This window comes from Apaloderma vittatum, unplaced genomic scaffold (genome assembly GCF_000703405.1).
Source record: "Apaloderma vittatum isolate BGI_N311 unplaced genomic scaffold, ASM70340v1 scaffold2965, whole genome shotgun sequence".
NCBI lineage: Eukaryota > Metazoa > Chordata > Aves > Trogoniformes > Trogonidae > Apaloderma > Apaloderma vittatum.
The window spans coordinates 61,824-76,697 of record NW_009718600.1 but is presented as its reverse complement, the minus strand read 5'-3'; the positions used below and the strand labels follow the sequence as shown (position 1 = coordinate 76,697).

At 37.1% G+C, this 14,874-nt stretch overlaps 1 protein-coding gene across 1 annotated transcript in view; it reads right to left on the bottom strand.

Annotated features, from left to right (window-relative positions):
* Positions 1–14,874, bottom strand: part of SMOC2 (SPARC related modular calcium binding 2) — a gene marked incomplete at both ends in the record, with an annotated part of 62,301 nt that overhangs the window by 31,365 nt on the left and 16,062 nt on the right. The window contains 3 exons of the mRNA XM_009870300.1: positions 2,660–2,734; positions 3,481–3,531; positions 7,942–7,989. Coding sequence (XP_009868602.1) covers positions 2,660–2,734; positions 3,481–3,531; positions 7,942–7,989 — 174 coding nt within the window. The remainder of the gene's footprint in view (positions 1–2,659; positions 2,735–3,480; positions 3,532–7,941; positions 7,990–14,874) is intronic.

The following is a 14,874-nucleotide window of genomic DNA, read 5'->3' as shown; positions in this document are numbered from 1 at the left end:
TTCCAAAACCTAAAAGCTTATGCTGATTTTACTGGCTAATCGTAGTTGGCAGTTCATCTGCAGACGAGCAGAAGCAAACTACTTCAGGATAAGTAAGTTTAATGTAGTAATTTGTGGTCGTTAACTCACAAAATCATTCTCCCAAGAGACTGGCTTCTCAGGTCAAAACAAGTTTCTTTATGATCATGACTTGTTGACCATGGCATACTAGGATATATACTCAGGTAAAAAGAAGAAAATATAAAAGCAATACAGATTAAAAGACTCAGCTTTTAAGTAGGATATACAGAGTTTGCCTAAAATTTATAGCATTATTATTTTTCTTTAATGATTTTCTACAGTCTGGGCTAGGTCATAGTGTTATTTCCACCTGAAGAATTTATTTGAAAGAAAGAATTTCTTTGGGTTACTACAGAACAACAAAGGAAAATTTATCCTATTATGAATAAGTTGGGCTTTATCTTTTTTTTTTTTAATAAACACAGTTCATATGCATATATAAATTCTCCTTGTTTTATTCAGACAAATACACTTTAATAAGCTTTCTGGTATTTGTATGACCAAGTCTGAATGAGAGTTTGCTAAGCAAACTGAGTAAAGAAGACATCTGTATTTATCCCTTAGATTGAAGGCTGGATGTCCAAAGGTGGTTAGTTTACAGTCCAGCGGATTCAGTCATGAGGTCTTTCCTATTCCACACACGTAGCAGCCCAGAGTTCATTCTCTGTGGATGTTCCCAAAAGCCTTAGCATCATTTCAAGAGGTAATAAGGGGAAAAACTAAACTAGTTTTTTCAAGATCTTAAAAAACGTGTTTACTGAGTATCACTGAGGCTCAGCCATCAAGACACCTTATAAATATACTCTCACTGACACACACTAATACTCCAGAGTCTGGAAGAGAGACACTGCCTAGTACACCTGGTGAAGAAACTGTTTTTAGCGGTATCAATTGACTGATTACGTGATGCAGCATATACAAGGGAATTTGCATCAGAGAGAGCAGTGGTCCCTTCTGGAACGTCAGGTATGCCCACAAATTAAAGCAAGTTTGGCTGCATAGTGTCTGCTGACTTACTTCCGCTAGTTCAGGTTCCACAGACTGTAGCATCTGCTAGCCCCTCAGAGATCCCCTGGACATACAGTCGTGAGCAAATCCTTTTTTTTTCGCAAATCCAACACAACCATGCTTTTGATCCTAACATTAACAATCATAAGGCAGGTAGATTATGCTTCTGGTTCCTATTCCTTCTTAAATATGTCTTTAGATGGAGCAGAGGTTACAAGTTCCCAGTAATAAAACTACCTTTTCTTTGTCCGTGTGTGTGTGTGTTGAAGATTTGGCATTTGGCATCCAGCATCTGCACTGCAAACTCAAGAATTCTTGATTTGGATCTAGTCTTTAGCATTGTAAAAATTAAATAAACACTCATAAAAGTAACATAGTTCTATACATGTATTTGACAGAACAGAAATCCCAAAGGAATCCTGTTCTTGCTAATACTGACTAAAGCAATGACAGAATAAATCTCCAGCATGGAAAGTGTTTGCTTCAAAGTCCTGTCTATGCTGTTTAAGGTCCTACCCTAAAGCATGTACTGGCAAATCAAGGAGAGGAAAATATTAATAATTATTACTTTGATGTTAAAAATAGCTTATATAAAGAATCTATAAACCCTTTAGTAAGGATATGTCTTTCTTTGTTATGATGATGACTTGTCTTTTTAAATCCTTTTGGGCCGCAATTCAGTAAAGCACTTAAGCACAGTACTTAATGTCAAGCACAACTCAATTTCCACTGGATCTGAAGTGTGCTTTTGGGTGATTTACTGAATCACAACCTGCATTATTAATGTTCCCTTTCAAATTAAACATTTTTCCAGAGAAAGAGAAACCAGGAAACTCAGGAAGATTCTCTATAGCTTATTCCACTGAAAGGGAGGAACAGTACAGAAGACATAAAAATTTATAGTCCACCAAAGCACAGAATGTGTATGAATACATTAGAAATTTCAGTCTCAGGACATTCGCCTGACATTCCTAGTCCAGGTTTACAAGCTCAGTTCCGAAAAGCAGTGAAAAAAAGTAAAGCCAAAATTCAGCACTTATAAAAAAGGCAACATAATTAATTCACAGTAAACTGGTCATCAGTCTGTAAATAACAGGTGAGTGATGTAGCAAAACACAGGTAACACTGTCCAATATCCTGTTAACAGACAACTGGTTTCTGATGGGAGTTTTCCTCTTTTAAGGTTTGCCTCCTAAGATTATGACCAAATATGTAAACCACACTGTCATTTTCCAAGCACCTTCTTGCTACATACCATTCAAAAAAAATAAAATAAAAGTTGGCAAATAACTAGAGAGGATGCAAAAAATAAATGTTGGATTCACACACAGATGCAAACAGATATGAGCCAGAGACCTTACTGGAGTAATATCTATTTACCCCTAGTAAAGCTTGGCCAAAAATGTTTTCATACAAAAGGAATGTGCAATATATGACCCTACAAAGCCATCACAATGCAAATCATTAAGTTGCTATCATATGATGAGAGTGGAAGCATAATTTTTTTTTAAATGGCTTTCAATTAAGTGGCTTCATTTTTAACAATGCTTAATGCATGTCTTCACAGGAGCTTTGCAAAGTAAGAACTTACCTGAGCTTTTATTGGTTTTATTTTGTCTACTCTTTACTTGCTCAGTCCATAATGTAGGATAACGAGAAGCTATATCTGGAAAAAAAAAAAGAAAAAAAAACAACAAAAAATTGTAAATATTATAAATTATTTTTAAAGTTACTATCAGCTGAGTAGCAAGTAGCCAGTTTTAAAGACACATGGATCAACAAAGGAAAAGGACACATTGTTTTTTATTAGGACAGTTAAAACCTTTATTCATGAAAAGCCATGAATAGTTCCTTTCTTATCCCATTTATAGAGTAGGTTAAAAGAAATACTTGTAGACTAAAATTGTGTTTAATCAGAACAAAAATATCCCAGTGTGGGCCCAAAATATGCAATTACTTCAGATCAGATTCTGTGAGACTTGTAGTAAGTGGTAAAGCAGCCAAAATCTAGGACTATCATTGCATATGGGCCTTGAGCTTTCCATTTACAGAGCATTGAATTTCCCCAGAGGCAAATAAGCCTGACAAAATATCAACCTTAACATTACTAGACAATATGCTGAGGACAGAATTTATCCTTTAACTTCCTTATTTAGCCATACAGTTTTAACCTGCACTCTGGTTCAGGTTTAAAACCCGTCTCTGCCTTGAGTAGTGACAATTAAAATTGGTAATGTCAGACTCCTTAGCTACAGTGTCATCCCAAAACTATCACACGAAATTTATTGCTCTTTAGTAAAGGCTCTATTGTGTTTGCTGGTTTTATCTGTAGAAAAATACCGATGCTTTTTATTTCTTGCAATTGCCCCAGAAGTTGCTCTAACTCTTAAGGTTGCATTCGATGTTGCTCACCTTCTTCATCACCTTGAGGCTGAGTCTCCAGCGCAGGAGCTGAGGCATCATCTGAATTCAGAATGGAAAAGATTTGCAAGGAGACTACAATTATGAGAGTAAGCTAAATAAGTGTACATACGTGATTGATACTAATGATTTGCACATAGCCCCGGCCGGTAAACAAACAGTAATTTAAACATTATTTATAGGTACTACACAGCACAAATATATTACGCGTGCAGACTACAGATTATAAATGGATGTTTTTTGAGATTATGTCTGATTAAATGATTGCACAGCCTTTTAAGTAATAGGGTCACTCTCTGGACAACAATTCTTAATTTCTAATGCTGCACATTGATACCTATAGATTATAACTGATCAAACCAGCATCTGTAAAGAAAATTGCACAAATGTAGAGAAGGGGTAAGACCTGTGGAAGCAAAAGCAGTCCGAGGCAAATGAGTGGCTGCAGACATGTTGACACCTTAAAATTGAAGGAAAGTTTGTTTTGGCACAGCAAAGCCTGTTTAAGAGTCAATCTGATTTTATAAACAAGAGTCACAGATTAAAGAACTAGAATATTGTCCGTATAATTCTTATCCTCTGGTCAGCCATCTCCATCCGTCCACTATCAACCTTTGCTGCAAGAAAAGGAGGAAGATTTACAGAAATGATAAGAGGATGTGAGGTTCAATAAAACTTTAGGTTCAGTAGACACAGTAGACACAGTGCTGGAACACAGTAGACATAGTGCTGGAAAAGAAAAATTCAATATGAAAAGATATTTAAGTTAGTATTCTGTGAGAAAATTTTCTTTACTTTAAGTTATTGCAGATATTGGGTAAATATGACTTAGTAGACCTTGCTAGTACATATTTTGCAATTGTTGTTTCCTGTAGCACAGAGCTAACTCCAGGACCGATATGTCCAACAGTAAACAGCATCTTCCATGCAAGGGTTTTATCAGCATTTCTTGCAGTTCCGTAACTGCATCTCAGACCAATAGTTTCCAGATTGTTTTCTGACATTTTCACAGAAGCTAGAACCAACGGTAAGTGAGAAGCTTTCTCTTGCACACAGCCTTACTAGGCAAAAAGCACACAGTAGCTTTAAGTCTAACACATTATTTGTATCTATTTCTCCTTGCTGCTGCAATTCAGAACAGACTCCTCCTGTTCTGTTTGTTGTCACCATCATAGGTTTTTCTTGTAAATCTGTATTGTCTTCATGCAAATCATTCAGAGGGTTTGGAGGCACTCTGATCTTCACCTCTGGAGGCCACAACCTAGTTCACAGCAAATACAGACACCAGGTAAATAGTGATAGAAGGCAAAAACAGATTTGCAGCCATGGAACACTAACCTCCATGCTTTTCAGAAAACCAAAGCAGCAGCAGTAGAAACTTATTTTCACTGCAAAACTTTTTAACCAAAGCATAAGGAGTTTTCTTTTAAGAATGCTCTTTTTTCATGTCCATGTAATAATGACAGGATACTTTGCTTCAATGTCATAACCAAATGTCACTTCTCATTGCTTTCGCTAGTGGTTTTGTGGTGTCCTCTGGGTGGTAGAATAAGACCATTGATTAATTTCAGAGGTCATCAAGTAACCCAGGGTACTGAGAATCAAGACATATATTTAGATCATCAATCAGTACGTTATTCAGAAAATCATGAATTTCAGAGAGTATCTTATGGTAGGTAAATATTACCAAGACCCCAGACAGAAACTCAATTTTGAGTTTAAATGACATTTTAACTTTTCGGTACACAATTTCAGTTTGTGACACATTCGATCATAGATTATTACCTGAAATTCAGACAGCTGTAACTTTAGTGATCATCAGACCGATCAAAATTAACTTCTTGAACTTTGTTCAAGCAGCATTTAAAACAGTTTATCAATTTTTATTATTATTTTTGTAAAAAATTCAACAGATGTTGCCTGATCTAGTTGAGAGGCATCCCTGCCCATGACAGGGAGGTTGGATCAAATGATCTCTAAGGCCCCTTCCAGCCTAGGCCATTCTATGATTCTATGTTTAATGGTTCAGTCATTAAACTGGACTCAGGTTGCTCCCACCCTAGAGAAAGAAACAGGTGTGGTTTCCATCACCAATGAACCAAACTGTTGGAACAGGATAGCTGTACAATCCAAAAGGCATTAACTGCACTCCAAAACTAGAGCAGCTACAACAGCTTCTGAACTACCCTTAATCTACAGGAAGACACCAGCATTCATTTACTGTTTGCACTCTGGCAGGTATGTCACCTTTTCATAAAAACCTGTTCTGTTAAGAATAAAGAGGCACATGACATTCATTGTTCAAAACAACATTCAGTAGACAGCAAAAACTGTGAAGCAGTTCATCTTCATGTTAATTGGCTATCTCACATGTTAATTGCATCTGTTTCCTGGATGGCACAGGCACATCAGTCCATATGTGCGTACATTTAAAGAGAAATCATCCTGCTTGCTGTCAGAGCTCAGTTACCAAGAACATAGTCCTGCAGATAGCTAAGAATCAGAGAAAAAGGACATGACCCCATCTCTAACACCTGTGCTTTTCAGATAATCTGAACATTTTCCTGTGATAGAGGAAGGAACTGTGGAGCCAGAGAAAATGCTTTAGAAATTATCTTTTAAGCTTTACTGCTGTTCAGTTTAATGTGCAAATTTGCAAACATGCAAAAAGAGTTCCTGGCCTCCAAAATTTGCTGCTGGAAATTTTCTTTCAGTATTGGAATACATAGAGAAAGCGAGGTGCACAGCTGCAACAGACATGGCCCACCGGGTCACTTTCTCCTGTGAGCGTCTGTGAGACATCTTGGAAGAAGAGACTGACTCGGGCTAAGTCTACGCTGTCTCTTGAGTGGAGTCCTCAGGAATGCACTTGAAGGTCTGCAGCATGTCCTCTGCAGCAGTGACAAAGTCATGAATCTGCCTAAGCTTGCTGGGTTACAGCAGAGGTAGGGAGGGTTTTTTAGTCATTTCCAAAACTGCTGCTGTGCCCTTTCAAGCTGAGCTACAAAATACTTTTTACTACACTGACTGTAAAGCCGAAGCACAAGTCTTTAACTCAAAGAGCTGGTCCTGGTCATTACTCTGTGATGGTCTCTGAAAAGGTGGTGGTGTCTCCAACACATGGCTTTATTTAAAGGATGAGGAAGTGGTTGGCTGGAAGAAGGGTGGGGAGAGGAAGACAGGGATCACTGGGGAACAAGATCAGAAGCACTTCGGGCTGCAGGCTTGCAATGGAGAATAAAACTGAGGTGTGAATAAAATGCAGCCGTGTCATTTTAGACACGAATACATGAGATGCGAAGGAAGACTTGACAAATTCTGTTAATTTAAGCTCCTTGTTCTGTGATTGCTCATTCAGAGTCAAGCAGCTCAGCCACCAGTCACAAACAAAAAAGAAGGATTCCAAGCAAGTTTTGTATATGGGATAGGTCATTCGGCTGAATGTTGAAAATGAAAGTCCTGGCCTAGAGCAAATGGGTAACTTAAGGTTAGTGGAACCCACAATATGTCTGGAAATAAATGAAGAAACAATTTTTCCAGTACTTTGTAATTGTTAGCCTTTAAAGTACTGATTTTCTTAGCCTAACAGCCCAATAGTTTATTTAAATGTTGGGTATATTACAACATTGCAGAAGTTCCTATAAAAAAATATTTCAATTATATTTACAGTGTACCAAACAGATAGTCACTAACATTAGCACAAATATGAAAAAATTCTTTAAAATTAGTTTATGGCAGTAACTGACAGCAACATTCAGTACATTATTTTCATCTGAATTAAAAATTCTTTAAAGTGCTGGGAGAGTGCAAGTTTTAACTTCGTTAAAAGACCTCTCGCAATTTAAATCTACCAACTGCATTGGAATGACATCAGATTTTGTCCTGCCAACAAGATATACACCATGATCTGTCTCTAACAATAACAGTCCTCTGGCTACGAATGTAAACCATCAGATGTATTAATCATAATATAGAGCAAAGTACTGGGTCCAAGATGACTTAAGCACTGTCTGCTATGGAAATAAAGTGGGGGCTCCAGTTCCTGACATTTTGGGACTGCAGAATACTGTCTTTATCAAACAGACAGAATAATCTGTCCTCCAGGGCAAGCAAACAGTATGGGAAAATATTTCAGAGTATAGCTATGGGAAGAAAAGTTGTCTTCCAAACAGCACAAAATAGCAAAGTCTGTAGTGCTGAGACTAGAAAAATATAGCGTCTATGCATATAGGTCTATATACATGCATACATATATATACATGAATATTCATAAATTTAGTAAATATTTACAGTGCAGATGGAAAATTAATAGCATGTATGCATGTATACATGTTATATATGCAGCTATAATACATGATGAATATACACTGATAATTTAAACCTATGGAAAATCACAATGGGGTATCCCACAGCTATTTTAGCTTCTATTTAAGGGCCAACTAAGATATTTACCTGTTTTTCCTGCACCTTCTCGTTGTGGCAGCTTCTCACTCACTGAACCTGCAATTGGAAAAAAAGAATTAACCCAAAAACTATTATTCACACTTCTCTAGGGAACACGGTTCAGCTTTAATGATTCAGGTTCTTTTATTACAGCAATAAATATCAGCAAAACCTTCCCTTGCAAACCAAAGAGATTAGCTTTCCCTGACATTTGCGCACGACCAATTTACAATCAAATCAGACTCCATTTCTTGGTCGTCGCAGGACCTGAGAAAGAGAAGACATAGAACACTACACAGACCCATGGGCAAGAACATGCTCATGAGCTGCAGAGTCAACGTCTCTCTCCCCGACTGACCAAGTGAGGATCAGGTCCCCAGCATCGCTCCCCCATGGTCCCTCATGCAGGGCAGCGCCCTTCCTACACACCCACATCAGCTGCTCCAAGGGGCTTCTTCAGCCTCTAGCTCAATCCTGGCTCAGACTAAAAAACTGACCCTTTCTGCTTTAAATGCCTCATAGAAAGCCCTCCGGAAACTTGGTGTGGAAAAGTGCAGGGACAGCACCTTATTCTGAGCCTGAGCCTGAGTCAGTGGCACACGAGCCTGGAAGCTGGACCATAGGAAAGGAGACAGCAGTGGTGGGATGGGAGATAAGAAGTTTGCAGGAGATGGGTTTTAGCAGCTTATTCCACCACCCTGGGCTCTAACCCAGGTTTCGCTCTTGATTTCAAGTCATTGAGAAATTGAGAATTTACTGGTTTTCTTAGTAGTTTTTGTAACAGAGAGTTGTCCTTAGGATTTAAAATAGAAATACTTCCATATTTCTTGCTGACGTCTCATTATTACAACCATTTGCATAATTTTAATTCCTAGTTAACTCCTAGCGACATATCTATCTCTGCTGCATTAAAAAAACACCATTAAAAGTAGCCTTTTTCTCTCTGAAGAGCCACATTGAATGATTAAAAATTAAAAAGCATAACGTCTATCAATTCTTACCACATAGTATCTTCTTTCATACACCTGCTTTAAAGAAGAACAAAACCCCATATCCAATATGCTTGGAAGTGTGTGAAATAATTTGGTTGTGTTAATTTTCTTAATATATTTCCCTTTAAAGTAGATAAATCCACTGGGTTTAAAACAAACAAACAAAAAACTCCAGACCTTGCAGCACAATAAATCTGTTCTAAAAGGACAATTTAAATAAGAGAACCCACTAAATCACAGCCCTGGTTTGCCGTGCTGAACTGATAGTTACTTCAGAACGAAGTTTAGACATGGGAGTCTGCCAGAGAGAAGGCAGCTAACATCACAAATCTGGCATGCTGATTTTAAAGCCTCCATAGAGGAATGAATATTTTAGAAGACAATACATAAAAGAAAATACAGCCAAGCTGTTACTAGCTTCTGAAGGCTTCAGCTTTCAATATAACTTCGATATATCCATATCAAAAATATCCTAATTTAGATCTGCTTCCATTTTGGTGTATTATGTTTGAATCATCAGAAATTCAATACATTTAGTGATGCATCAGTATTAACTCAGACAGGAAAAAGAAAATCATTAGCATTGCAGGAATGATATTCAAGGGTGTTTGGGATAGCTTGCTCTAAATAGGCTGCAACACTAACCCTTGTTTTTCACTCTGAAGAGGAGGCAGATTCTTGCATTTATGTTAGCTGAAGCCAGAAGATCTGAGCTTTTTGGTACTTGGCTTGAATCTGATAACAGGCTCAGCTTGAACTCAAACAAGATGTTCCAGTTGTAGGAACCCTGTATACAAAATTGCAGGGTTTGCTAATTGCACTAAATACCAGCGGTCCAATCTTTCTTTAAATTTCATCCAGTTACAATTAACTCTGTAGTTTCTCAATTCAAATACATATATATAAAATTATATGCACAGGTGTATAATTATAATTCCCTTGCAAATACAGAGATTTTAGGTCTGAGTGTCATCCACATTAAAATGTGTTACACCAGTTTGTGAGTAGGAATGAGGTCTCAGCACGGAGAATGCATGTGACGAACTGTCACTGACAGCTCCACTAAAGAAAAAAGGGTGTTAAGTAAAGCCTTAGTTTGATGCTAGTGTTGTCTCTCTATGTACATTCAGAACCACTATTAAAAACCAAACTTAAAATTAATTTATATATAAGAAATTTAACATGTTGGTGAAATTTACTTAATATTCCACATCTTAAATGAAAAGCAGAAAAATCTTTTCAGATTTCACCAACACCAATATGCCTTCAGATTACTCCATCTGTATGTGAAATGGTGAAAAACAATGACTATATGATATTCATGTGCAGTCAGGGAGAGTTGAATTTTCTTTTCATAGAATCATAGAATGGCCTAAGCTGGAAGGGACCTTAGAGATCACTTTAATCCAGCCTCCCTGCCACCAGAGACACCACCATGCTTTTTTATGTGCTTTCCTTTATATTACCTTGAATTTTGATGGAAAATTGATGGATGGAGGAAAAAAGTGGCATTCACAAAGGCTAACTCTATCACAGTTAATCTAATTTCAGTATGAAATCAGATATAAGCTAGGAAAATTAGGTTCACTGGGCTAATATAATTTTTTTTTAAGTCTTAGGAAGCTAACAAATACATTCACAGAATTTCCTACAAAGGGAAAACTACATCCTTCAAATAGTTTCATCTGAAATTTTCAATTTATGAAGCAGAAACTTTTTTTGCTGCTCAAAGTCTGAGAGGCAGAGGGGTTATTGAGCTTGTACCATTTTTTTCTGAATATATTTAAGGAAGAAGTACTTCTTTCTTAAATGGTAAGAGGAAGTTGCATTTGCAAGTTTCTAGGAAATTTTATCCTCAATATTCACATCGAATGCTCACATTTTCAGCTTAGGCAAGAAACAGAAATGGCCACTTTTATCTAAAAGTTAGACAGTACAATTAGCTTCAAAATTTTCAGCTTTCTACGCCGCTCTTTATCTCACATATGGGTGTGTCTGGCTGTGTATGTATCGGGAAAGTAAAATGTATGGGGACAAACATCTAGATGATTCAAGGATAGATATTTTTCCCAGCTAATAAAAGCAATATAATGTAAATTTGAAAAGTTCATTGCCTCCTGAAACACATTAGTTTTCACCATATTATCTGATAATAACACTATAAAGGCAGGAAGAGTTCAGAATTTGTCAAGGTACTTGTATTTTGGCCTTAAAAGATGATTATGCTGTCTTAATTGTAAGGTAGCGAAGTTGCTTCACAGAATAATAAAACACATCTCCACACCTCTGTAATCACACTGGCAGAAGCACAGAATAGTTAACAGGGCATAAAACCCTACAATAGGTGAATATTGTGTTTTCTAATTATAATTTAACACCTGCTTCTTAAGTTCTGCCCCATTTCCCAGGGCTCTGTGCCTATGGAATTTCTGCAGTCCCCTGCAGTCCTGATAACAGAGATGAGGAGTTGTAAAAATGCCTTTTTTATGTCTGGTGTTCTTTAGTGAAAGTATTGGGGGACATTCATCATTTTTTAGGAGCTTTATTTTTAATACTGTCATGGGAATGTGTTTGATTTACTTTCCTTCTCACCACTGCTCCTGCAACAGTGGAGATTATGTCCACAGAGTGGAATGACATTTTGAGATTTATCATCTGTGTTTTAGCTGTGTTTAGTGTTGGTGTGGGAATAACTGGAAAGGATGGAAGAACCTCTTTCAGGTAAAGATATAGCAATTAAAGCAAAGGTTTTATATAAATCAGTTTGAGAGTCCTTAATTTTTTAATGCAGTTTATAACCTTCATCTTTCTACATCTTGCTTCTCTAGCAAAAAAGAACAACCAGAATACAGTGAGCAAAAAATGGCTCATACAGTTATTGCAGATACACTAAAAACATACATGTGACACTTTTCTGTCCTTGGACCTGAGATAGCTTTAGGAAGCATCACATTATGCAGCTAACCAATATTAGCATTTAGATAAACTTAGAGGTTGTGTCACCTATCCAATATCACACAGTAAATGTGAAGCACAGATTGGGGATGGAACCAGAAAACCAAACTCCTAACTGGCCATCCTAAATTCTGCTCCGTATTTTCTTTATTAAAATCCAAATTCTTCCAGGCTCTCACACTCTTCTTTCCTAATTCTGGATATTCATGAAAGTCAAAGATGGTTCTACTGGGAGAAAATGAAAGGCAAGAAATTATCCCATAATTTAGGAACGGTACAGTTGATTAAACATGCATTCAAACCTTATCTTAAGTTACTGAAGAATTAACCTAAAATTGAAAAGAAACACTGAATATTTTAATTAAAAAGAGATATTTTCACACATTCCATGGTATCACATTTCCTATGGGAAAACCATTTCAAAAGCATGTTCACAATCGACTCTACCTGCTATTCTAATTGTCTGTGTACATTCTCTAAAGGAAAAAGGTGGCAAAAGTGATCATGGGAGAAAAGTCTGATACATATAAACTGAGAAATTTGCATAAATGTCTTTGAAATAGTTACAGCATGATACCTGTGTAATACACAGAAGCAAATGAAAATACATAAACACGCTGCTGTCACGATGCCACTGCTATTGAGGATCTGCTTGCAATATCAAAAAATAGCAAGGCAATGCCTGCAGCAAGGCTAGTAATGACACAATATATTAAACAGACTAGGGATGATAATGTTGGAAGAAATGGCATCCTTCAAATACTAGTTAAAACAGGAGTACATCTACTCCAGTATACCCATTAATATTTTCATTGCAATTCCTCTGCACAGTGGTGCTAAACAAAAGTATAAAAAGGGAACCAGTGGTGATCTGGTAAACATCAGCAGTCCTTCTGGGGAAAAAAAAACCCTCATCCTAAACAGATGGCAATTTTGAATATGCACTGTGAAATGCAATAAAGGTGCAGTTGTGCTTCAAGCTTTCATTCTGCAATATCAGAGCAAAGTTTTGCCTTATTACAACACATAACTTTCTGAGAAAATCTGCAGCTGCCTCCTCTTCTGAATGAGGTTTCTTCCCACTGCTTATGTCTGAGCCCTTAGCCCCTACCACTGCAAAATTACCTAAATTTCAAACCTATTTCCAAACTCTGCTGTAGCTAGGCTTCCTTCTCAAGGGACAAAAGAGAAGTGGTGAGCCGTAAAACATGAGATCACTGATGCAAAGGAGGAAAAGTGCAAAGATAATCCCAAAAGGTCTCATAACAATTGGAAAATTACCCATGATCTTCTATGGAGCAAAATCAGAGTCTGCATAATCACCTGGGCCCTGGAGAAGTCTATCTGTGAGCTATGAAATTAAAATTGAGCACAGCTATCACTTTCTCCTTAGCATTCCTGTAAAACTTAACTTCCCTTCCCATCCCTCCAAAAATGAGCTGAAGCAGTCTGGAATCTTATGTCCAAGGCACATGAAAACACATTTGAGAGGAACTGGAGTTTAGTTCCTGTACAGACAGAATAATTCTCATATTAATCTAATAATTGACCTAGAACTACACTGCAGCTTCTCCTCAATAATATTAAATACAAACAGAAAAAATAAAAGTACAGTAACTAACTGAGCAACCTTCTTAGGTTGTTCAGTTCAGCAACTACTTGCTGAACTTTCATCATCAGCATAATCCTTTTTTCACTGATTTTAGTGAAGGGAGAAAGCTACAAATTCATATTGCAGAGACAGCAATGAAGGCACATTTTCAGAGAAGCCCTGGCTTCTCTGCAAAAGCATCTCTATACTCAAACATATTTCAAAGCACAAAAAAATCTATTCCAATCATGTGTCTTCTGAACACGTTATCCAGTTAAAAATGTTAACTATACTTAAATGAATGCACATTTTTCTCTATTTTAAGGCTTCTGGACATTTTGTAATATTTTTCTCAATTGGCTGTCATTCCACAGTAACTTTTCAGATTGGATCAAAAGTCTGCAAAGTATTCACCCACAGGCAAGATGCATGGAAGATTCTGCAAATCATTTAAACAAGACAGATCTTAGAACTCTAACTTTTTGCAATCTTTGTTGAAGCTTTCTCAGTGATCTTGTCACTTCTCCATCTATTAAAAGCAAAGCTATATTGTGCTTGATTGATTGCAGTAGGTCAAATCGGAAGAATTCCCTCAAAAGCCCTAGTCCATTTGCTTTTTAGTTTCATTTACACTACAGGGTTAGATTTTTAAGTGCTTGCTTTATTTCTCTCACAGAGAATGGTGCTGCAGCACAAACAGAAATGCAATACATAGAGCTCAAATATTTTTAGAGCTGTTTCTGTGTAATTTTGTCAGCCTCAAGGAAGGTGAATAGCAGTTCTGCAAACTGTCAATGAAATAGGGTCAGTAGCAAATTCCTATAAAATAGTGAAGCTGTTAATTGTCTTAATGAAAGCCATGGCAAAGAGTTTGATTTCCCAATTAATTTCTAAAGACAATGATTCCATTATGTTCTTAATGTTTTGCTTCATTTTTGTTTCTCCTCTGGATTTGGTTATTCATGGATTTTGCTATGGGAAACCTTTCATTATGCTCTATTATAAATCAGGACATGCACACGCCATGTTTTGGGGGGGGTATGGGTTATTTTTTTATGCTCTAAATATGTACAATGTCAAAAAGACAAAGTCTTCTGAAATTTTTTTTGCAGTGAGTTTATGTGCAAGAGAGTTACAACATAAAGGACCAGCTCAGCAAGTCAGTTGCATGGTTTCATATATTGACACATAGAAATAACCACTGCAGAAAACCCCTTCCATAGCTAAACTATAGTACAAATAAATTAGTTGGACAGTAGAATCACAGGGAGATTTAGGGCGGCAGTAACCTCAGACCACACACGGGGCTAGCTTAAAAGCTAGACCAAATTTCTCAGCGCCTTGTCCAACTGAGTTTTGCAAATCCCCACAGATGTGGCATCCACAATATCCACGCCCACCTGC